The sequence below is a fragment of the Caretta caretta genome, chromosome 27 (genome assembly GCF_965140235.1).
Source record: "Caretta caretta isolate rCarCar2 chromosome 27, rCarCar1.hap1, whole genome shotgun sequence".
Lineage (NCBI taxonomy): Eukaryota > Metazoa > Chordata > Testudines > Cheloniidae > Caretta > Caretta caretta.
This window is the reverse complement of record NC_134232.1, coordinates 9,609,027-9,635,101: the sequence shown is the minus strand read 5'-3', so window position 1 is coordinate 9,635,101 and position 26,075 is coordinate 9,609,027. Positions and strand designations below refer to the sequence as shown.

Below are 26,075 nucleotides of genomic sequence, written 5' to 3'. Positions count from 1 at the left end.
TAAATTAGCTGCCATATTCAAAGCAGGATCTTTCACTATAGAACTACAGTTGGCAGGGATCTGAGGCACCTTTTGCTGCTATTTCCTGGAGCATTTTCCTAAAAGCAGAAGTATCTCAAAGACTTCTTATGAGAGCACTCCATCTGCCATGATGCTGCTGTCTCCCATCCTGCTAAGACCTGCACTAGTCAATACCGACCTGCCAGTATGGCTTTGTGAGCCTGGAACTCCTGGCCTGCAACACACAGACAGCAGTCCGTGAAGCGAGAATTCTCCCAGAGTCCTCCTAACTCATCCGCCAAGCGGCACTCAGGTACCTTCACCATGTTCATGGTGTTCTGGCCAGAGATATTGACTGAGTCCTGTACCACACTCACCTGAAAAGAAGCAGAGTGTTAATTTGTCTACAACAGGCTTCACTTTCCAGGACATGTGAAGGGAGACAGAGATCAGACCCTCACTGCCCAAATGAAACACAGTGGAACTAGATATAGGCACAATTGAAGAGCCATCTATATCAGAGACAGTCTCCATCCAAGTCCTCCCCTGCTAGATCCCAAACTAAAGCCACCTCCATCCAATTTGGCAACACCCTCAACAGGGCTGGAAAACAGTCCCCATCTTCTGGACACCACTCCTGACCTAGTTCTTTCTCTAGATCAACTTTTTGGAGTCTACCCCATAGAGAAGCTTTTTCACAGACAATGCTACAAGCAGCTGTCAGAGACAGTGATACACAGGAAAAGTCACAGATGTACAAATGTCTTCTATAATCAAGCACTTGATCCACAGAGCTCATAACAAAAGAAGAGTCTGACCAACGTAAGACATATTCTGTGCACCTAATGAGTTGTCTACTCTACAGATTTTTCCACCATTGCCGTCTCTGGTTCAGCTCCAGTATTCCTCTTGCAAAGTTCAGCACCCCCACTTCTTTTACAATGATACATATCTACAAGCAATGAATTTCTATCTTGGGTAAGAAAAATAGTTACAACTAGTGAGAGGATTGGAGAACTCAGGGGATTTGGAGAGGATCCCTGGTCACTAGCTCTAATCTCAGCCAAGTTAGGTAGGAACCAAAAGTAGCTACCATGTGATGGCTGTGGAAACCTATGTGAAATGAGTTAGTAATGTCTAAGGATATGATTTTGTCAGAGCGACCACGGATTCTGTGACTTTCAAAGACCTCAGTGACATTTTCTACTTCAGCTCTATGCCCTTGGGCAACGGGTGCCCCGGAGCTCCCAGCAGCAGCTGCGGGGGCTATGGTGCTGTTAGCTGCACCCCCCCATCCCCCAGTTTTTAGTAAAAGGCACAGACAGGTCACGGGCAATAAACAAAAATTCACAGAAGCCCATGACCTGTCTGTGCCTTTTACTAAAAATAATCGTGACAAAATGTGAACCTTAGTGATATCTTTTCTATTTCTAGTGGATAGGAATCCATACTGCAGATGACAAATGACACCTTTTTTGGCAGACTCAGATTGGGCAAAGACTGAATGGACCATGGAGATTAAATTACTTTCACCCCATAGCACTACAAAATTGAGGAACACTGATAGGAGCAGCACAAGTGAAACTTGGATGGCTGCAGCTGTACTTGTTTTGTTCTGTCCTGTCCAAGGTAAATTTCAGAACCCTAACAATATCTGACAAGTGAAGATGGACCTCAAGGAAGGGAAGCTTCTTGAGTAAAGAAGAAAGGGAGATTAAGCTTTTGGAGTGAATGTCAGAGAATGTCGCCTTAATAAACCTTTTTCCAGTCTTTCCTTGACAAGGTTCTGTAAAAGAAGACCCTCAATTCTTGTATCCTCCTGACAAGCATTATAGACTCAAGGAACCAGCTTTAAGGAAATAGAGGGAGATCTTCCCTGATAACTCAAAAGGAAGGTTTCATCAATGCATTAGGTCCAAATTAAGGGCCAACTGGCTACAGGATCTGATGGCTGGACTCAGTTTCTTGACAGCTTTCAGGAAGTAGCAGACACCTAAGTACATAAACGATAACGTCTTCTTGACCTGTTAAAAAGAGGTCTTCAAGAACAGTGACTTGAACTCAAAGAGCTATGACTGAGGCCCTTCTCAGACTCATGTAAGAGGAATTCCAAATCTGAGCTCAGCAATGAATACTCAGGGTCCAGAATTTTGACTTTGAATCAGCCAAATAAGATTTTCCAGATATCTGCATAGTGAATTCCTTCCTGGAATGAAGAAAATAAATTATCTGGAAAGAATAACCAAAGGACTCATCAAGGAAAGACTAAACCATCCATTCTCTCCAGGCTGCAAGTATCAATCCTCTGTAGCCAGTTACGTTCCTGGAATTAGAGAGCGATTTAACAGCAAAAGGTAATGCAGTCTTGGAGAGCAAAACACCAGACAGTCCAGAGAATCTCCAAACTGATGAGCAAGTGGGATGTGAATTGAAAATGCTAGACAAGGACCATTATTCTCCTCCCCAATGGCATTCTCAATAAGTTGATATCAGGGGTCAGCCTTAGAGATGAACAAAGGAGTGGGGACTTTTTAGAAAAGCTAACAAAACAGAGAAAGTGCAGCTGAGAGACAGACAATTAAGCAATCTTCTGGTCTATACAGAACTGACCTTTAACCTCCCCCCCCAAAAAAAACCCCAACAACCCCAAAACCCTACATACCACTGACAACCCCCACACAATAGTCTCTCAACACCAAGTGTTCCCAATTCCTTAGAGAGCTTCTGAGTGGGTAACATTCTTGCTGAACGAAAGCACAGATGCAAAGAGTAGCACTCAGCACCTGTGGCCAGCAGAGAAGTGTTAGAAGAGCATATGGCACACCTGTTTATGTGGTAAGAAACTTACAGCATCAGCAAAAGCCAACAAAAGTTCCTTCTCAACAACTTTAAGCTTACAAATTACATTCCCTTTCCCTCCAACATCAGCAACCTATAAACTTAAGCTTCTCCTCCTGCACAATGAATATAGACAGACAGACAGAACAAACCATGGAACAGACAACAGGAAAAAAGGTTGCCATGTGAGACCAGGAACAAATTCTCTTTTTCTCTGGAGGAAATGCAGACACTTGGCTTAACGATACGGAATGACAGCTGGGCAAATAATGCTTTTTTTGGTTCGCTGGCCATTCAAAAAAATTGAAAAAAGTTTCAGTTCATGTCAAAGGAAAACAAGTTTTGGTCACCAATGTATAGAAAGGGTATAGAGAAACTGGTAAGGATCCAGAGGCAAGCAACAAAGATGATCAAAGGGACTGAATGCAAGCCATGTGAGCAAAGGCTGAAGGAACTGGGTATGTTCGGTTTGGAAAAGAGGAGATTAAGCGGGGGATAAGCTAGCCGTCTTCAGATATTTGAAAGGCTGCCATAAAAAAAGATGGAGAAAAGTTGTTCTCTTTCGCCACAGAGGGCATGACAAGAGACAATGGGTTCAAACTATAGCATAGCAGATTTAGATTAAATCTCAGGAAAAACTTCCTAACTGTAAGAACAGTAGGACAATGGAACAGACTGCCTAGGGAGGTTGTAGAAGCTTCTTCCCTGGGAGTTTTCAAAGGGAGGCTGGATTGCCATTGGTCTTGAATGGTTTAGACATAACAAATCCTACATCTTGGCAGGGGGTTAGACTAAATGACTCTTGTGGTCCCTTCTAACCCTATGATTCACAGAACAGGAAGAGGAGGAGGAGGAGCTGCTGGTACCCTCCTTATAACTTTTAGCCCAGTGATTAGGGCACTCTCCTGGGAGATGGGAAACCTGGGTTCAATTCCTCCCTCTGCCTAATGGAGAAGGGATTTGAAATTGGGTCTCCCACATTGCAGGACAATGCCCCAACCACCAGCTATGGGATTTTCTGGTGTGGGTCTTTCTCCATCTTGTCTCTTGAAGCTGTTCCACTTTTTAGAAGTAATTACACAGCAACTGAAGCAGGAACTTGAAGTCAGATCTCCCACATCCTTGGCGAGTGCCCTAACTACCAGGCTATAAAGTCACACTCATTCTCTTTCCCTGGCCCACTGACTATTCATTGTCATTCATGGCAATTCATAGTCATTCATAATAATAATAAAAGGAAAGAGAAACAAAAATTGCTAAAGCTACACAGGCCTCATCCAAAATATTCTCCCCAACCATAAAAACATTACTACAAAAATTAAAGCATGGATCCCAACCATGACACTAATGGCTCAACAATTAGCACATAACTGATTGAATAAGTCTCTTAAACAAGGTGTCTGCTGAGGCAAATAGATACAGTCTATAATGTTGGAATATAGCCACCCTGTACAACTGTAATTGAAGTCTTTCCTTTTTTGGTTCAGGAGGCTCCTGCAGCAAAAGCAAAGACTTTACCCTCATGAAAAATCATGTCCATGATACATAGGAAAAGGGGTCCAGCTGTCCCTGCCTTCTGGCAAAGGCCCATAGGTACCAGGAACACTAATTTCCAGTAAAGGATGAAGAAAAACAGAATGCTGGGGCTCAAAGAGAGACACTTTAAGAACTAGATTAAAGACCAACATTTTCAGGCCTGGATGTCATATAAAACTATATAACTGTATTTAGGCTCCTAATTTTGGTTTATGGCTCTACAGTGCTTTGGAGGCCTCCAAATAGCTGTAGATAAGAGACTGCCCACAGAAAACAGGAAACTAGAGGACAGAGAACATTGAAAATTCCCCACTCTTTTCCTCAGGGAGGCTAGAACACACTCAGAAAACACAGAAAACTAAAAGGAGAAGCCCTTTTCTAAATCTCACTAGTGAATAGTTAGAATGCCCATTTCTTATCAGAGATACTCTTGGATGCACAACATGGAGACTGGGATTTTCAGAAGCACCTGGGTGACTTAAAAGCAGAAGTTTCAATGAAAGTCCACAAAACTTGTGTTCCTAAATCAGTGAGGCACTTTTGAAAATCTCACTAAGCAAATACAATACAGATCATGTAATATACTAGAAGTAGGATTTTCTAACGCTCTCAGTATTAACCTAAAGTCTGCTCCCATTTAAATGAATGCTCCAGCTGACGTTAATGGTAAAATGTTTGGAACTAGGACGACACTGAGCACTTTTAAAGAGACCCTCCCTAAATATACTCTTTTGAGAGGGGTCTTCATAACACTCTTGGAAATCTTTCATTTCTCCAAAAATTATTTCTCACGAGCCAGGTCAACAGCAAAAGATTAGTTGTTTGGTGTTGCAAGCATAGGCTCTGGAAGAGTATGTCCTTTTGCACATAAAGCAAAATTTCAAGCCATTCATGATCAGTCTAAGAGCTGTTCAATGCGTCCCTGACAGTTTACATAAATTACCACTGCTGTGTCCTCTTCAAAGGTACATACTATTCATGTGGCTTGTTCTTGAACTCCAAAAGGGATATCAATATCTTTCAGTTTCAAGATATTTGTGTGCAGTTCTTGCTCCACTACAGTCCCAAACCGTTGCAGTTTTTAATTCAAATGCACTCTAACTCACAAGGGGAGTCCCTGCTCAGTTTGAACACTGGATTCGTCTTCATAGTGACAGACCTTCAGAATATTATTCCTGCGTAGCTACCAGTTGAAACATTTTCCCACAGAACTGGGCAACAATCAGTCATTAGCTGAAGTTCTCCCTTCGACTCAGACAGGTATCAGAGGTTTTACTCTATGACAGCCTTTGCAGAGGAGACTAAGTTCTTAGGGACCCAAGCAAGGTATATATTTAACAATCAAAAACTACACACTGCTATAAAGAAATGTTTCCTACTGTAACAGTGATGTATGGTGGGTAAGTTTAGGAATCTTCACATTACATCTGCTCCATCACCAAATTTATTCGTGGACTCACTTATATTATCAAGTATTTGGGACCAAAAAACCCCTGAGTTGATTACTGTTCCAGTGAGTGTCAAATCATGTGTTGTTGATATAGAACCAGAGCTGGAATGACAAGGAGCATCTGAATGTGTTTGGCTGTTGTCCTTTACCTCTGCAGGTAACCTCAGAAACACAGCAACCAAAAATAAATGAAGGGGCAATATTGTGGTCAGTCATAAATTAATAAAAATAAAAAAAAATAATCCCATACAGCACTGTAAACATAGCCAACACTCCTCCCCCACAGGGGGTCCACCTGTGACGCCTTAAAAACCAATCCCGAAAGACAGTTGTAAGTATCTGAAGCCAATAGAATTGCTAGTATTTCAGCTGAACAAAGAGACTTGCCTCACAGAAGAGAGTGAGTTTGTCATCTGGAAGAAGTCCATTGGCCTCATCCAAGAGAAAGTCTCTTCTAATGAACTTCTTGAATCCCCAGTCCTTGCCCTGTACAAATCGATATGCTCGCTGGCTCTCTGAAAGACAGATATGTTGATTCAAACAAATGCTGGCGCTGTTAGCATGAACAAACATAGAACACAAGTGACCCAAACAGATAAGACCTACACATACCCATTGCTTTTGTTTCTTCTCCTTTAGCATTGAGGATGGAGAATTTGAACTTTGCACGAACTTCACTCTTTGGACAGCTAACCAATAATAGGTAAAGGGACAGGTAATCTTTACTTTCTTCATCCAAGCCCTTAGGGTTCACACGCAAACACCTGTAGAAATAGACATCTGCATGAGATGTTCGGAACAGTTTTCCGGCAAAACCTTCACAGCTTTCAATGGAAGAGTATTATAAAGTTTACACAATAAAGTGTACAGCAAATAAGTTCTGCTACACTGATCATTGACTACGGTAAACAAAAACAAGAACACTGTGATATTTCTTCTAATTTACAAATCCTGTATTGGCACTTAGATAGGTCCAGAAATATGAATCTGTCTACAAGACAATCAATTCAAAATCATGAAAGGGCTACACGCTTATTAACAGTCTCCATTAGCAAAGTATAAAGACCATAAACTACAGAGACAGATCCTGATGTCCATGTTGTATGTACCCAAACACTGTGCCAAGGCAACACTCTCTTTTTCCTGAGTGTATGTTGTGTGTGCCCAAGGGAACCGGGACCCCTCTGCAGTTTAGATAAGCTTGATGTTTCCCAGTCTACTAAGGGCATTAACATATCTCTCCGGTCTGTATATGCTGGGTGAGGAGTATCTTCTGCTATGTTTCTTACCATTTCAGTTTATCATTGGCTCCTGATGAAAACGTTGAACTTTTGATGACCTCACCCATTTCCTCCCGGCAGAAGCTGAAATTGTTTATGGTCCACATGTATGAAAACTTTACCACCTTAATCTGAAGATTCAAAACAAGGAAGCAATTCAGGGTCATGCTTATGCACAATGAACAGGTATAGGGGAAGAACAAACAACCACATCATTATATTACTAATCCAAGGACATCACTAAGATCTGCCCATACCCATGACTGCACTGCATAGCAACCTATGGTGGGTTCTGACAAGGCACTTGACTTCCTCTTGTGTGTGTGAAAAGTAACCCAAGGGAAGCAAAAACTAATCTAATTCTATAATAGCTGCATGTCCAAAATGGACCATCACAACTTTTTCAGTCTACCTCAGGAAGTTCCATAAAAGTGAGACAGGAAAGAAGGAAGGAGATAGAGACACAGTCTCCCTCTGACTTGACTCAGCCCATGCTGCTTCCATTCATAGGCAGATCCACAAGAAAAAACAGTGAGTTTAGAGATGGAGCAGTCTAAATATTTGTATCTCAAATCTGATGTAGTCCTAGTTGCATTGGTTTAGTTAGTTGGTAATTAGACTTTCACCTCTGAAAACCTGGGCTCTAAATTTGTTTAGATCACCAATCTTCTTTTTGTATGGTGTAATCTTAGTAAACTGACCATCTGAGCACACTGTGAATTTACCTGAGTGTAGCACCAGCTTTCTGCTACAGGTCCACTCGACATTTCTGCCGGAGGAGGAGGACTCGGCACCCTTGACATCGCCAGTTTGAAGATTAAACAGGATTTCACAATTCAGTGAAAGAAATAGCTATGCTGTCTTCACCCTACCTGGCCCCCCAAAAGAAGAAAAGGACAATTCCATTAGAACTTGCCGATCCATTAGAACTTGCCGGACATTTGTATAAACAAAACAAGAAGTCACACTCACCCCCTCCTTTCAACATCTTTAGACAGAAGCATGGTTAGGGTGTCTACGTAGCATCCAAGGTGTCAGTGCAGCTTGAGTAGACATATCAGCACTATTAAAAATAGCAGCGTAGATGCAGTGGCATGAGCTTCAGCGTGGACTAGCAATGGAAGTACATACCCAGGGTCCTTGGCGTGCTTGTATAGCTCATGTTGAAGCCCATGCTAGCATATTTACACTGCTATTTTTAGCAGTATAGATATGGAAAAAGCTGGCACAGGTATGTCTACCCAAGCTGCAATTAAACCTCTGACTGAAGTGTAGACATACACTTAGAGAGAGAGAAATCTGAGACAAAGACCATATTCACTCGTGCTTTCAATATATGAACTCTCGATAGGAACAAACCCAGAATATGGACCCTACTCCTAGACTAGGGCACGGCACTCCCTGCTTGACCTGTATTTACTGTTATTCATATGGACTAGATGACCTCCTGAGGTCTCTTCAAACCCTAATATTCTATGATTTTCCTAGACTATCAGTTAAGGTCCCTGACATTTACTCCTCATTTTTCTTCTGGCACAGTCCCAAACTGATACACGGCTGTGTGAGAAATGGTGTTCCTGATCCGAGTAGAACATACAAAAGTTAGTACATAGTCCAAACTTATTCCAATTGTGGGGTTTGGCTTTATTGGTGGTTGAAGCACCAACACCACAAAAAACTTCAGCCTAAGCTTTTTCTCAAAGCTTTGCTTAGAGGGACACCCCCCCACACACACACCTTTATATGCTGGTGAAGTTCACAACCCACAACCACCATGATGAGTCAGCAGAATTTACTCAGCTGCTGTACAGGTTATGAAAAAACCCAGAATTGTTCTGTAAATGAACAACCCACTTGTTCTGCACCCCCTAGATTTTAATTAGGATTTTCTCTTTTTTGTGTGGCAGGGAGGGGACCCTAGGCAGTTGGTAGGATTCATTTAAAAAAAAAATGCACCCAAACTTTACTTCATAAACATTTGCATTAACGCATGTATTTCATTTTTTTATTTTTAATACTAGAAACAATAGGATCTAGCTTTCATTCACAGATTGAAATTATTCTGAAAAGTTGAGAGAGAAGTGGTAATGACATATGGGTGGTTCTTATGCTTATTAAAAACAATGAGAAAGTTATACAACTAACAAGAAATTTAGAGAAAAGGGATGGAGGTACTAGTGATTGGAGAAGGGGTGTGGCCAGTTTGTGGACTCAACTGTTACTGAATGTTCACAAGAGAGGAGTGGGAAATGTTACAAGGACTTGCTTTGCAAGGATCGATAAGCTTCCGAAAGGTGGTCAGGGCACTTGAAACCATAGTTCTCTTTAAAGCTGGCTTTATTTTTCAGTTTTCATATGGCTGAATTCACTATGTGGTTGTTTCTCATTCTAATTGCAGTAAACATGGAAGCAGCTGGTCAACAGAGTGAATAGAAGATTAGTGTTTAGTGATTACTAAACAGTGTATGAATGTATCTGACTTAACGTCTCTGAAGTTGAAGGAAGCGGTAAAACAAAAACAACTGATTATATAGTGGATGGTGCTTAATAATAATCCTATTATTAACAACTGATTAAGAGCAACATTGTGCTGGGAACCAATCCCTTCCCATTGACTCTAATGTTAATGGGACTTAAGTCACATGCCTGTCACCAGTACATCCAACTGACAACTTTTTGATGCGCCTTCCTTGGCTGCAGCCCTACAAACCTGCCTGAGGCTGCAGGCCGGGCAGCAGTAGGAAGGGGGACTGAAACCCAGATGCTGGGGCCTTCCGTGGGGAGCAGATGCTGGGGATCCAGAGGGCTACACAGTACCTCTCTGTGCTGCATCCTGCTCTTGCAATTGGGCCCTGGGTTTGGCAAATCCCAGAACTTCCTTCCTGGGTATCTGGATGGTGAATCTTGCCCATATGCTCAGGGTTTAGCTGATCACCATATTTGGGGTTGGGAAGGAATTTTCCTCCAGGCAGATTGGAAGAGGCCCTGGAGGTTTTTCCATCTTCCTCTGCAGCATGGGGCATGGGTCACTTGATGGAGGATTCTCTGCTCCTTGAAGTCTTTAAGCCACGATTTGAGGACTTCAATAACTCAGACATAGGTGAGAGGTTTTTCGTAGGAGCGGGTGGGTGAGATTCTGTGGCCTGCGTTGTGCAGGAGGTCAGACTAGATGATCATAATGGTCCCTTCTGACCTTAATATCTATGAATCTATGTGCCCTTCTTGATGCAGCCCCACAGACCTCGCTGCTGCCCTGCTCACTGTCTTCCCTTCCAGCTGCAGGTAAGTCTGCAGGGCTGCAGCCAGGGAAAGCACACCCTAGCGCTTCCTTCACTAGCTGCAGCCATGCAAATCTATCTTCCTCTTACTGGAAACCTTTAGATAGATCATCAGCTTTTTTGCTGGGAACCAACAGGTTGCTAATAAGTGGATTCTACTGTAGTCAAAAAAAAATTCTTGCAATGTAAAATGTAAACATTGTCAAGTGTTAAGTAACAAGCTTAAAAAGGGACTCTTGCTCATTTTAAGAAGTGCAGGAAGTCAGCTTATTCAAGATCAAATGCGCCATAACAAAATTGTTTACTAAAGCAGAACAACAAATATGGATATGTTTGATGAGCCTCAAGTGAGACACATTGACTATCACTGCTGTAATCAAAGACAACCAACATAATAATTTAAGTCCCTGTTCCAGGCTTCCAGCAGCTCTTCAACATTACTTTCATTCAGTAGCAGTGTCTGCCATATATGACACCCAAAGTATGACAAAAATCAGTCTGATTATATCATTAAAAAACCCAACCACAACCCTGACAGGCTCCGTTGATACCTCCCAGGAGCCCCGGGCGATCTTGAGCAACAATGAGGACATTGTTGCCGAGGAGGAGGAGGAGGAGAAGAAGAAGAATGTGAGGTAGGCAAGCAGAGGATCCATTCTCCCAGACAGCCAAGAACTGTTTTTAACCCTGGAGCCCATCCCTTCATAGAACCAGTTGGCAGCGGAGCGTGATGCTGGGGAAGGCAGCTCTGGTGAGTAAACTGTAGGGGTTACATGTTATTTTTTAATATTAATCTGAACAAAAAAGTAGGTGTAGTGGATGGCCCGGGAATCCTCCATGGAGATCTCTAGGAAGCTTTCATGGAGGTACTCTGCAATCCTTTGCAGAAGGTCTCTGGGAAGGGCTGCCTTACTTTCTCCACCACAATAGGACACTTTCCGGCACCACTCCAGTATTACATCTGCTGGCATCATTGCAGCACACAGCATTTCAGCATAAGGACCAGGTCTGTACCCAGACACTTGCAGCATCTGCTCTCTTGCTGTGTCTGTTACCCCCAGGAGAGTGATATCGCACAGGGTCACCTAGGGGAAATAGGGGAAGTTTTCAATGCTGGCCCTTAAACCGCAAACAATTCAACAAGTAATCTGCCCCGTTTGGTGAAATCTGGGTCACGCAACCACACCTTCCCAAATGTGCCATGGTTGTGGTTGGAAGGGATCACTGTGTAGTGCAGCATTGAAAAAGAAGGGGATGGGGGGAAGTAGCAGTAATGTCTCTCCAGCTGATGATTCTCCTTTTAGCACAACCCACTGTTACCTCCCCCTTTAGCTACTTCCTCACTTGTACTAATGCCTATTTTCTTCATCTTAAATAATAATTACCCATGTGTTACTATATGACTGCTTTATGGAAGTCAAGATAGATTAAGTCTACCACATTTTCCTTGTCTAAGGAATCAGTTATCAAAAAATCAGTTTAGTCTAATGTGACCCAACTTAGGTAAACCCATATTGCATTTTATCTCATTTACATCCATGTCTTTCTTCATTCGTTCTTTCAGAATTTGTCCTAAAGACTTGCATACTATTGACTTCCCCAATGTCTCAGAAGATGTATACTGTGTGCTCTCACATCTTAATTAAAGGGTTACTGGGATTGAGTCTTTATTAAGGATATCTCCAAAATGTTGGTCAGTCACTGAAATTAAACATGTTAACAACCAAAAATAATTTTTGAACAGTGTAGCTAAACAGCCCTTCCTTGCTCAATTGCTCAACTTTCACGTGACTCTGGTAATGGCACCACTTATCTCCAGTCACCATAGAGTTTGAGGATAGATAAAACCTTAAATTCCAATGTAACAACAACAACAAGAAACACCCTGTCCATTCTTTTCTGGAAAAGCAGCAACCTCTCATGCCTTCTTTATACAGAATAAAAGGGGTGGGGGAGAGGGAGGCGCAGGGCAGGGAGAGTTCCAAATTTTTCCCTCCCACTTTTAAGCACTCCTCTAGAGTGTGTTTGCAACCCAAGTTCTGTAGCATTCTTCTAATGTATGAGAAACGGGAAATGAAACTAACAGACCAGTCTAATTTCATAATACAATCAGAAGAAAGGGAAAAAGGTAAACAGAGCAACATAAAAAAGGTGATTAGAATTAGATTTTTAAAATCGCTTCATTTTCAAGAGTTTAAGATGCTATTAAATAACACAGCTAAGTAATTTAAGACTTCATCCTCTCGCTTCTTTCATGTTCAGGCCAGAAGTTGATGAAACAAGTATGCTTCACTAGACTGAAACAAACACTTTGCCTTCAGTGAGGAGAAGATGACTACAGTCACACTAATTAATTTCACTTGTATTGGACACCATTGGTAAAGTGCTTCTACAGAGACTGACAGTACTTTAATTCCTTAGTAGCCTCTGTCAGAAGTTGCATGCAGGAAATTTTTTTAAAAGGGTAGGTTTCCTCCTAACTCAGTGTGAGAAATACTGTAAGTTAACAGGTTTCAGTTAACAATCATTATAAAAAATGCACTACAGGCTCAAGGCATGCTGAGACAAGACCAACACACTTCTGAAACAGTAAGAGAAAAAAGAATCAGTTTAGTTTTCCTTTTAAACAGAGATCATAACTTTGTGGAATGCAGCAGATACTGATATTAAATATTGACACCAAGAACATCTCCACATCCCTCTTCAAATCAGGATTTCACATTTCAGTGCTAAGCATCAAACTTCAATCCAGAACGATCCATTTTACTGCCTCTAGATAGCTCCCCCTCTCTACAAAGGGACTTCAGAAGCAGTTTATAGTATTCTGTATATACCTTCACAGCACAACTGCTGAAGCCAGTGTAAAGACATTAACTTGTAGGTTAACAGAAATCTCCACACAAGTATCTCTACAGAATGCTTTCCAGTGACATTACAAGGCCATGGTGCTGCTAGCCTTGTAGGACGTTAAGAAAATCATCATTTAAGATGATGCCAACATGAAAAGCAACATGTCAGCATGAATCCCAACTACAGTGGAGAGGACAGAAATGAGGCCCTAGAGGTCAAAAAATTATTTTCAACTCTGTTACACTAAATATGGAGAGTGCTTTTGACAGATCTGCACTGTGGAGAAAAGCATTGGTTACAGTAATTTTTTATCTATAGATTTTATTGCTTTCTTAAAGAAGAAAACAGTGTGGATACAACATGATAAAATTGTATGTGAGAGTATCATGCAGAATACATCTAGATATATACATTATGAATATATTAGTTACACTTGTTAGATACAAGGAGAAGTGTTTTCTTAACAAAGTTAAAAGGAATGGAAAGTTTGGGTGGTGAACTGATTTATTTGCCCTCTTAGTTTGCGAACAGGTCACATTAACCTCTAGATACTATAGTCAGTGGTCCTAAATTTTCAAAAGTGGCAAGTGATTTTAGGTGCCCAACACTGTCTGAAAAATCAGATTCCTTTAAAGGTGACTTAAATTGGACACCCAGAAATTTGGGCACCTAAATATCACTAGTCATTTTGAAAAACGTAGGCTACAGACCAGAGAGCTAGTTTAAAATGAAATGTGCCATAAAGCTACATCAACGTCAATGTGCCATTTTTGGGAAAGGGGTTGGTAAGTTTCTCCATAATTAAACACAGAAGGCAGGTACAGCTCTTTTACAACTAGCAGGCTACTGAATCTCTGATAGTCATAAGGCATCTAAGTTTGAAACATTGTTTATTTGTCTGTTGTATTGAGTATTATTCAGTGCAAGGCCTTCCAGATTAAAAAAGAGGTTTAGCGGGTTATAGATCTGATTAGGCTTTTCATGTGATCAAAAAAACTGAATGGCTAGTAAAGTCCACCAGAAATGGTAGAGGTCCCCTCTAAGGTTATACAGTTTCCACAGAAATACTTTTTAAAGCTCTTCTGCTCAAGTTCATATTTGTTCCACAGTCTCCAGGTAAAGAACACCAAAAGCAGAGTTACATTTTGAAGCATCAGCCATTTGAGGGGCAAAGATATAAGACACCACCACCACCAAGAACGTATATAGCTATCTTCCATCTGTGTATCTCAAAATGAAACTGCTTACATTCATTTTAGGAATCATCTCCACGTCACCAATAGGGAAAGGATCAGCAACTTGCTCAAAAACATAAGCAATTCTGTGGCTGAGCTAGGAACAAAACTCAGGAATCCTTACTCCCAATCCCCTTCTCAAAGCATAGACTACACCTTCTCTCTTTGAGAGGAGTAAGTTCCATCTTGGTTGTTCTCTAAGCTACCAGATTTTGCTATTACACACACTATTTGCACACTCCTATTACAGAAAATTGTTTATTTTTTATCAGATCTAGTAGCCTTTATACGAGAGCGCGCGAAACTAAGCATCAAACACATGAACCTAAATATAAGTGAAATAGCCCTACATACCTACCTGCTAATTTTACACGATATAATTTCCCCCCATAAAGCTTAGACAAGCAGGGTAATAAAGTTATGACAAGATGCTAATAGAGTGCAGATGTGGTCACCCCATCTCAAAAAAGATCTATTGGAATTGGGAAAGGTTCAGAAAAGGGCAACAAAAATGATTAGGGGTATGGAACAGCTTTCATATGAGGAGAGATTAAGAAGATTGGGACTTTCGCAGCTTGGCAAAGAGACGACTAAGGGGGGTGGATATGATTGAGGTCTATAAAATCGTGACTGGTTTGGAAAAAGTAAATAAGGAAGTGTTATTTACTCCCTCTCATAACACAAGAACCAGGGGTCACCAAATTAAATTAATAGGCAGCAAGTTTAAAAACAAACAAAAGGAAGTATTTCTTCCCACAACACACAGTCAACCTGTGGAACTCATTGCCAGAGGATGTTGTGAAGGCCAAGACTATAACAGAGTTCAAAAAAGAACTACATAAATTCATGGAGGATAGGTCCATCAATGGCTATTAGCCAGGATGGGCAGGGATGGTGTCCCTAGCCTCTGTTTGCCAGAAGCTGGGAAGGGGCGACAGGGGATGGATCACTTGATGACTATGTGTTTTGTTCATTCCCTCTGGGGCACCTGCCACTGGCCACTGTCGGAAGATGGTACTGCATTAGATGGACCTTTGGTCTGACCCAGTATGGCCATTCTTGTGTTCTTATGAGTTGTAACAAATGGCCTACTAGATCAGTGGTTCTCATACTTCTGTATTGGTGACCCCCTTCACACAGCAAGCCTCTGAGTATGACCCCCCCCCTTACAAATTAAAAACACATTTTTAAATATTTAACACTATTCTGAATGCTGGAGGTGAAGCAGGGTTTGGGGGTGGAGGCTGACACCTCACGACCCGCCACGTAATAACCTCATGACCCCCTGAGAGGTCACGACCCCATCTTGAGAACCCTTCTACTAGATTCGCAAAAAGAAAAGGAGTACTTGTGGCACCTTAGAGACTAACCAATTTATTTGAGCATGAGCTTTCGTGAGCTACAGCTCACTTCATCAGATGCATACCGTGGAAACTGCAGCAGACTTTATATACACACAGAGAATATGAAACAATACCTCCTCCCACCCCACTGTCCTGCTGGTAACAGCTTATCTAAAGTGATCAACAGGTGGGCCATTTCTGGCACAAATCCAGGTTTTCTCACCCTCCACCCCCCCACACAAATTCACTCTCCTGCTGGTGTGGGGGGGTGGAGGGTGAGAAAACCTGGATTTGTGCCGGAAATGGCCCACCTGTTGATCACTTTAGATAAGCTATTACCAGCAGGACAGTGGGGTGGGAGGAGGTATTGTTTCATATTCTCTGTGTGTATATAAAGTCTGCTGCAGTTTCCACGGTATGCATCTGATGAAGTGAGCTGTAGCTCACGAAAGCTCATGCTCAAATAAATTGGTTAGTCTCTATTATGCATGAAACCTGTCATTCTACTAGATTGCAATACTTTTAAAACGGCCCAGTGGGGGAGAAGGATCTAGATTTCTCTTTATTTCAGAAACAGTTTTAGTCTGGTATTTGTGAATATGAATCTTTCTCAAGACACTCTGCATGCCAATTAAATGGTTTAAAGACAGCCAGCCTCCCAGGGTCAGTGCACTTCACCCCTAGCTCAACCCACCATACCCATACTTATCGACTCTGTAGCAAACCATAAAGAAAAGAAAAAAACAAAACCAGGTACAATCTCCACACAATTGAGTAACAGATGTTAAAAAGGTAGGAAAATCTTGCCACTGTTCTTGCTTACAAAACACACAAAGATACCCAAACATGTCCTTAAGTCCACCTATTTCAGTTGGTGGAACAAGCTCTTTAAATTCAATGGTAAACAGTTTTCTGACATAGCCAGATATTAAACTAGTTTTTAAAAGAGCTATAACTACATGTTCTAAATATACTTAGTATACAAAATCTTTAAACATTTAGAATATTCATTGCGCTTATTTCTATACAAATACTCACCAATATGTAACACAATTGCTTAGTTACAATGCTGGTGTCTCTTGCGCTGTGAATACACCATGAAGCCTGGACCAGCTTCTGCTTACACAGAAATTTTAAAAAGAAAAGGAGTACTTGTAGCACCTTAGAGACTAACCAATTTATTTGAGCATGAGCTTTCGTGAGCTACAGCTCACTTCATGATGACGTGAGCTGTAGCTCACGAAAGCTCATGCTCAAATAAATTGGTTAGTCTCTAAGGTGCTACAAGTACTCCTTTTCTTTTTGCGAATACAGACTAACACGGCTGTTACTCTGAAACAGAAATTTTAGGAAGACATTTCATAAACAGTTTGGACATCAAATCTTTCCCTGGCAGGCAAGAGAGGGGATAGACAAGGAGGGCGCACAAACAAATGGCAAGTCGTAGGAGTTAGAAGCAGAATGCTCATGCTGCCTTACAGACCCCTGTGAGCTGCCTGTTTGCAATCTGTCAGTATCCTTCTTTCTTGGATATAGAAGGACAGCAAGCAACACTTGCCTCTGCAGTTTAGTAGAGTACAATCAGTGCAAAGGTTAAGATACAGAATAGATCTCACTTTGTACACAACTGCTTTTAGATGCAAAAACTTTCACAGGCAATTGTAAACTGATCTCCTTCAAAGCATGAAAAAGTGTTCCCTTGCCATCCTGACCTATTGATTATCTCCTGACCCAGTGGCTGTGTCTAGAAACCCCAGCAGCTCATACCCATTTACTGAGGAGCATGCAGAAAAACTAACTTTGTGAACAGTGGAAGTTTGAACTGGGGGAGAGAACAAAACCCAAACAAAATGAGTCAATCATTCCAGGAAAGGCTACCAAAAGTCTCTACGGGGTTGTTTTTCAAGTAACAGTTTATCAGTTTGTATTTCTTTAGACACCAATTATCACTGATAATCACTTCTATGGCACTATACATTTACAAGGTGTTTACAAACAGTTACATTCGCAGCCCAGAGAAGATTCCAATCCAATCCCCTCCATATATTATATATAATGTTTTTATATATAAAAACAATGACCCAAAAGGGAGGATATGGACAGTTACCATTAACTCCAGGATTTAATTAGAGGGGGAATGCTTGGTGGACAGGAAGAGGAAGGATGTTCCAAGAATGACAATGTGAAGAGGAAGGAATGGGAGAAAACAGGAGCAACAGGACAAGAGGATTGGAAGAAGTAGGAGCAAATGAAAAGACACATAATTGTGAGCAAGATTATGCACAGACTTGAAAATAAGGAGGAAGAGCTTGAACTTGGTGCCATAGAAAAACAAGAAGCCAAGTAATAGACTGAAAGTGGGATGCAATATTATCTAATGAGAGAAGGAACTTTCAGAATTAAATGTAGCTCTTAAACATTGCTGAAACAATGTCAGCTTTTCCCCACTTGGAGTGCACACAGAAGAAAGCAACCATGGATTAAGCAGCAAAGCTTTCATACGGTCTTTGCTAATGACTGTTCAAGTGATACTGCTGCTGCCGATTATTATTATAACCTCTCCTACCAGATAGGAAGGCTAATCTTGCTGCAAAGAAAAGGCAGATTTGAATAAATAGTTTGTAGTAAGCCTCTAGCTGTGTAATTTTTAGAGTTCATGACATGTAAACATTTGTAACGGTGGTATGCAGAGAAATTGTGGGAAGCGAGCATTTTGAATTAATAAAATGGATAGTTTTTCACCTTAAAGCACTTGCCACATTAGACAGATTATTCCTTCTAATATAAAGCTACATCTCAGAAAGGTGAAAACATCCTTTAACAACCAAAGACTTTTCCTTCTGGAAAACTGAAATACAGTAATGCACAAAATTCTATGAAGTAAACATGCCAATTATGGAGAAATAAAGGAACTGGGATGTGCAGAAATTTAACTCTTTCCATGTCAGCTAGGGTTCTCCTTTTCTAAGGTAGAGGGAGGGATCCATTTATGTCAAACAGGAGCTGGATAATCCAGTTTAATTTTTTTTTTTTTTGCACTTCAGCCTCCTTCGCATTCTGTATCAAACACTGAAGACCTTACAGACCTCTTCTTCTTAACTAAGTACCAAGGAAGAATTATTGGGAATCAAAAGGCAAACAGATACAGAGTTTGCATCCAATGTGTTCCAGTACTGGCAACTCTCGTGATTTTTTCCACCAGTGTTGGGATTCTGTCTGGAGCTAGAGTCCACTTCATCACTAAGTAAGCAACTCTGGCCCTAACATGAATCTGAGCCCAGCCTGGGAGGTGGAAAAACATCCTCCGGTTGGCTGCCTTCCCCAACTTCTCACCCGCTGGAACAGAGCCATCAATCAGGACTGATGTAGGAAGAACTCTCCTCCTCTCCCTCTCCCCATCCTCACAGCAACCTGAAGCCATTCTCTCACAGAAGAGGAGTCAGCAGGAGAAAAAGCATTCAAGGTACATCTATCTATTCGCTCCCTCACCCTCCTGTCAGCATGGCTCCTCTGCTCATCCTCACTCTCTCCCTGCAACACCAAGCACGGAAAGAGGCAGAAGGGGCTGAAGAGTCCCTGGAACTGCTGCCCCCCAAACCTAGAAGAGGAGAGGGACCCTGCTGCAGCACCCTTCAGACCTGGGAGATGGGGGATGAAGAACCTCAGGAGGTGCTGCAGTGAGGCTGGGGGCTGAACTGATGGTGGGGACAGGACTGATTTGGAGGCTGGTGGGGGGGGGGGGGGGCCAAAATTAATTCTTGGCAAAGGACAGGCGGATGAGGTGGTGAAAGCTCCTGCAGTGACAGTCAAAAATCACCTACCCAATAAATTTGGAAGAGAAGGCAACACTAATTGTTACACACACACAGGACTGGCAGGGGGAGTTAAAAAAAATAATCAAAAGACAACACACACACCAACAAATTTGTGGTCAATCTCTCGATTTTTAATCTTTGGAGGTTGGCAATAGTGATGTTCACAGGCAGAAGAAGAGATTAGAAAAGTGATATCATCATAGTAAGGAGAGAAGTGTCCTTTGAAAAATTCATTCCACCTTGATGCATTGCACTACTCCCTATTTGGGATGTAAAATAAATTCAGTTGATTATTTGCATTAATCAAAACATGAATGCTCTCTCAGAGACCAAAAACCTCTGCATATCACTCTACGTTCCAGTGAACTGGCTGCCAGTCTCAGTCCAATAGTCTCTCTGAATGTATAAGCGAATCAGAACCATTTGCTAATGATATTCCTCTTTACACACTTAATGACCCTGAAAACATCAGGATTTTTCATCAACGGAGAAACTGAGTATACAGGAGGAAGAGTGAACAAACTACACAGTTTGTTTTTGTGCTAGTTTCTTTCAGTTACAGTTATCCAGGTCCAAAATATTCAGAGATGTGATTAAGTTGAAGGTGCGCCCTTAAATCACAACTGCCCATACATGCTATTCTGTATTGTTAACGGTGCTTTAAGAGCATTGGATAGACACCCTGTTGTTATTTTAATTTATTTAAAGTAACTCCATGCCAATTCATTTCTATAACAGTCCCTGGCGTAGTGTGCGATAGACGCTTCCCTCCTCTATTAACTAGTCAGCTGAGTTACTGAGGTAATAGGAGAGTCTGGAAGCTGCGTGACTTTAAGATGCATAAAATAAAATCTGCAACAAGCACATGTAATTTGGTTAAATACATTGCATTAAATTCTTGCCACCACCTAGTCTGGACACACAGAATTATTTTTTTTATTGAGAAAGCATAGGAAGGGAAAGAGGATCAAATTTACCAGAATATCATCAAGACAGAACCCAAAAATGTGGGTTTCCTTGGACAGTCCTAAAGACTGGCAGCCCATTATAATTTCATTTGCTAGTTTTCCACCTTTAAAAACTTAGTTTAAGAATGTCAAAAAACCTTTTTTAAAAAGTTTTCAAGCTTTTCTATTAACTGCTCCTCTTCCTTCAAAGCACCCATCTGTAGAGCCCCAGAAGGCTCAATTCTCAAAAGTCACATGAATTCGTTAGAACTGGGGAGGCACCATAGGTTGGAGCGTGCAGACAAGAGTATGCAGACAAGACCAAATTCCATATCTCTTTTACATCAAAGGAAATAGCACCACAGCTTCGTTTCCTTGGGGTTTAACTAAAATCAAAACTGGGCGAACAGCAGATGACTAAAGCTAAACTAAGGCAAGACTGAGGAGATCGATGGTATGAAGAAGGAACCTGCCTCCTTATAACAATCCTGCCAGCAAGGGCTTTTTTCTCAAGTTGTTAAATTAAGCCACAGCCTTGGGCTTTTTCTGGTTTCCTTTATGCTACTGGTTGCAGAGGGCTAGAAAAGTGCATCACTTCCAATTGCACACAGACCTGGCAATGATGCAGCATGCATTCAAGATCTTCGGAATACAATTCTAAAAGTAAAGGAGTACTTGTGGCACCTTAGAGACTAACCAATTTATTTGAGCATAAGCTTTCGTGAGCTACAGCTCACTTCATCGGATGCATGCACGATGAAGTGAGCTGTAGCTCACGAAAGCTTATGCTCAAATAAATTGGTTAGTCTCTAAGGTGCCACAAGTACTCCTTTACTTTTTGCGAATACAGACTAACACGGCTGTTACTCTGAATACTAAAAGTGATATATAGGAATGAAGCAAAACACTATAAAAAAAAATCCAGTGGTCCAAAATGAGAACACAACTCACTGTTAACATATCTCCCCACAGCTCTGTCTTCTGCATGGGATTCCAGTTAAGAGTCCAGTTCAAGGTCTCTGTCCTAATATTCAAACCCCTCCCTGGGACTGGCTTCTGTTACCCAATAAATCACCTCTCCCAACAGCTACATTTCACAACAACAGGGTGGAGGCTTGCGAGTGTTGGAGACAGAATTTACAGGGGCTGAGCTACATGAACTTACTCCAGCACAAGAATGACCAGGAACATGACCATTTTTAGAACTAAACTTAAAACTAATTTCATTGATGTGGCTTTTCTTTGAATTTTTCCCCACACAAAATAGAAAGTCATATAAACTAACTGAACTATTTCCCCCACAGAATAGGAAGACAGATTATTTCTCTTTTGAAATGCTTGGGAGGTGCTCAGATACAATCAAGTCAAACTAAAGCTACATATTAAGAGAATTTGATGTTTACCTTCTGCTACTGCACTGTTCTACCACTCCCTAAAATTCTGTGGTAAGTCTTATATGTAGTACAGAAAAAAGAGGCTCTCCCACCTTTCTCCCAGGTTGGATCTGAACACAAAAGAGTCAGATCTTAAGACTACATCAATGTTTCCATGGCAGCCTCTTTTAGAAGCTAATAATTCAGTTATAAACTTTCTGTGAACGATAATTTTGCAAAGAGACGGGTAATTTTAAAGCCACTTGTTTCACCCGCAATGTCATAACTTCGGGATCTACTGAACTCTACTAACAAAAGAGTTTTCAGAAGCCTACTGATATTAGACAGAATAAGTCTAATAATAATATTTAGGAAAACAAACAAACAAAACCTAACTAGTAAACTGAGGTATTGCTGCTGGTTTCCTTCTATTAGTTTCCAACAGATCTTCTATTTAAGCGAGTTTCAGGCAGAGCTGATCAACATCTAACAAAACAAATATTATCGGAGTACAAACTAAAGAAATATCCCTGCAAGTGCTCAAGTCTTCTCTCAAACAAGCAACAGAAGTGGTAGAAAAACAGAACTGTCCACAAAACCAATTTTATCACAGCTTTTAAATCTGGAACTAGAATGTGTGATCAGTTGTGGAAAAAAAAAAAATTGTGGTTTCTTCATCACATTTGTTCAAAATAAAATGAATATCCATTTTACAGTAATGATGTGGGATCTGGATTATATTGTTTGAGTGCTTTTCAATAACTAGATTGAGGATTGGGTAAATCCTAGCTAACCAAGAGTTTGAAAAACCCAGGTGAGTGGGCAGAGTTGGACTAGAGAAGCCATCAACGCCCTTGAAAGATGGGAGGAAGAAAGGAGCAGAATGGCACTTGAGCCACGTGCTATTTTTCAGAAAGGAGGCAGAAATCAGGGTTGCAGGAACTGCTCCTCTTTTGTAGAAGGGCCAGAAAGGAGCAGGGAAACAGAACAGAAGGCATCATTTTTCCTTTAAGAGGAAGGACCAGAGCTGCTGTGTGTTTTTGTTGTGTGGTGTGTGGTTGCTGGTGAGTATTTGCTTCAGGATGGGGGGCTGTCTGTAAGTGAGGACCAGCCTGTCTTCCAAGGTCTGTGAGAGTGAGGGATCGTCCTTCAGGATAGGTTGTAGATCCACACAACAAAAAACACTAACGCAGGAATCAATGCCTGCAACAAATCCCGTTGCCAACTCTGTCCGCATATCTATTCAAGGGACACCATCATAGGACCTAACCACATCAGCCATACCATCAGGGGCTCGTTCACCTGCACATCTACCAATGTGATATATGCCATCATGTGCCAGCAATGCCCCTCTGCCATGTACATTGGCCAAACCAGACAGTCTCTACGCAAAAGAATAAATGGACACAGATCAGACGTCAAGAATTGTAACATTCAAAAACCAGCAGAAGAGCACTTCAATCTCCCTGGACACTCAATAACAGACTTAGAAGTGGCAATTCTTCAACAAAAAAACTTCAAAAACAGACTTCAATGAGAAACTGCAGAACTGGAATTAATTTGCAAACTGGACACCATCAAATTAGGTCTGAATAAAGACTCTGCGTGGACAGGTCACTTCAAAAAGTAATTTTCCCTCTGTTGATACTCAGCCCTTCTTGTCAACTGTTGGGAACGGGCAATGTCCATGCCCGTTGAATTGAATTGGCCTCGTTGGCTCCCACTTGGTAAGGCAACTCCCATATTTTCATGTGCTGTAATACATATACTGCTTACTGTATTTTTCACTCCATGCATTTGATGAAGTGGGTTTTAGCCCACAAAAGCTTATACCCAAATAAATTTGTTAGTTTCTAAGGTGCCACAAGGACTCCTCCTTGTTTTTGCGGATACAGACTAACACGGCTACCACTCTGAAACCTAACACAGGAATGACTCACTGGCCCAAAGCATTTCATGATTTGATTATGTATTAGTCCAGTAAAGAATGTGTTCATATTTTTAAGTAACCCATGTCCAATGCATCTCTTAGAAGCATTTTATACTACAACACAGGACAACCAAGCCCAGGAAAATCATAGGGTCAATGGCTCCTTCAGATGGAAGTGGAGAAGCAACAGTCTCATTTTATATAGTAAAGAGAAGGAATTTAATATTATCAAACAGTAGCACTATTATAAAATGAAAAACCACATTAAAAAACTGGAGAAACATTCTTCTAAAATTAACAGTGAATGACATCTGGCTCCCAGAAGAATTCCAGTAAACCTGAATTAAAATACTGAGTCCTTCTCTTGGGGAGGTGACATATACCCTTAACTGAGATCAAACAGAAAGAAGCAGAAATCATATTTGGAATCCAAGCCACAAGAAAACACCCCACATAAAACACAAAAGCCTTTAACTACCAATAAGAGCGAACATATAGCAAAACTGCAATGCCCAAAGCCAGTGAAAACATACAAAGAACATTATTAATGTAAAATTTAGGCATTCTAGGTATAAACCAGAATGGAGGAAGTTCTGACCAGAACATAATGTTTTTAATAATTCAGGCTCTTAATGGTGAAAAGGTAAATTTCGTATGGTATGTATCATCACTAATCTTGCGAGCTTCTCTTCTAGACCTAAGAACAAGAAGGCAAAGTGAAGGATGAAATGTTAACTTAGAAGATATTTGCTTTGTTGGGCTAAACCATAGTAGGAAGTAAAAACCATAATCATTACTCTCACAAATAAATAAGTAAAAAGAAATCAAAACCTAAAGAATGGTGAAAAGTTAAAAGAAAGTTTCAAAACTAACATTAAAGAATTTCCGTGGCTAACTCACTATTTTGTTTTTACCAGGTATTTGCCTTTTTCTTACGCTCATCCACTTGAATCTTTTTAACACTCTCAGGAAAATGCCTCCTTCTCCTAAAGTCTTCTCAAAACTGTTTCCCTCTCACAATTTAGTCTTCCTCATAATTTCTGAGATCAGACCGTAAGGGCTTTTAAAGAGAGACAATTTCACTTTTGTCTCCTATTTGACACTCTCTAGTTACATTCTCTTCCTCTTGCACAGTCACAAACTATTCTCAGACTGTTTCTCTTCTCTTGTTAAGCAACATATCAATCCACCTCTTAAAAGGGCAGTCAATTAAAAATGAGAATCCTGTTTAACAGGAGACTGGATCTTTCAAAAAAGAATAAAGAGTTTGGGTTGGGCTGTGCTATTTTCTGTGTTACTGTTAAATGTGTGAGCGAATGTATCTACAAAATGCTACTATGGTTTCTAATTAAGTTTTAAGACATTAGCTGTTAATTATCAAGTGTGGGCAGAGTACACACATTCATTACTTGATGTTGCCAATTTGAGATGTTACATATAAGCCTATAACAAAAATCTTGTTAATAAATCTTGTCCATAAATTGCCCAGGATACTCGTTTCCCCCAGAGCACATTTCTACCACAATATTCCCCAAGGTGGTAGGGAGGCCTCTCAACCTGGAAACATACTGGTAGCAGCAGCCTCTTCCTCTGGTTCCAGTATATTGTTCCAAAACTTTCTACTCTTGCAAGATCACCACCTTCAGCCACACATCAGCCTTCAAGATGCCCAACAAACTCCTGCCACTGAAAACCCCTCAATGTCACGTTAATCAAAAGCATTCAGAGCTTTTCAGGGACTGGAAATTAAGCTTGTCAGAGTTCTGCAATTTGCTATCAGCTAGCACTTTGTTGGCCCTTCTGCTTTATAGGACATAAGAGTTCCTTCCAGGGGGTGGGAGGGCATCACCCTCCCAGGTTGCAGGAACTTTTTTTTTTTATGTGACCTTATCAGTCACAAGATAGAAAAATATCAAATTGGCCAGTACTTTCCTTTTCAAAACTTCCTGAATTTACTTCAAATCAGTAGTTTTGCTTTCCTTACACAAAGGATCTTAAGTATGCCCATGTTTGCTAAAAAAACCTGTATTTTTCCAACGAGACTCTAGGGTATAATGCCCAGTCCACACATTTATATGTATGATCACATTTCAGAACTGAACTAAGAACCCTGCAACTGACACAAAATTGTGGCATTCACATAGATCCAAGTTTGCAGATACTAATCAAGCAACGTTGTGTCCAACTGGCTTGACAAAGG

At 41.0% G+C, this 26,075-nt stretch overlaps 1 protein-coding gene across 7 annotated transcripts in view; it reads right to left on the bottom strand.

Moving 5' to 3' along the window:
* Positions 1-26,075, bottom strand: part of SPOP (speckle type BTB/POZ protein) — a 40,901-nt gene that overhangs the window by 6,985 nt on the left and 7,841 nt on the right. For 4 of the 7 annotated variants that reach the window (XM_048830216.2, XM_048830223.2, XM_048830217.2 and 1 more), the window contains 5 exons: positions 7,830-7,976; positions 7,114-7,235; positions 6,437-6,588; positions 6,212-6,339; positions 200-377 (listed from right to left, as the gene is read on the bottom strand). In XM_048830216.2, the coding sequence (XP_048686173.1) occupies positions 200-377; positions 6,212-6,339; positions 6,437-6,588; positions 7,114-7,235; positions 7,830-7,907 (658 nt within the window). In that variant the 5' untranslated portion in view covers positions 7,908-7,976. The remainder of the gene's footprint in view (positions 1-199; positions 378-6,211; positions 6,340-6,436; positions 6,589-7,113; positions 7,236-7,829; positions 7,977-26,075) is intronic. The other 3 variants (XM_048830219.2, XM_048830222.2, XM_048830221.2) reach the window with 1 other exon arrangement.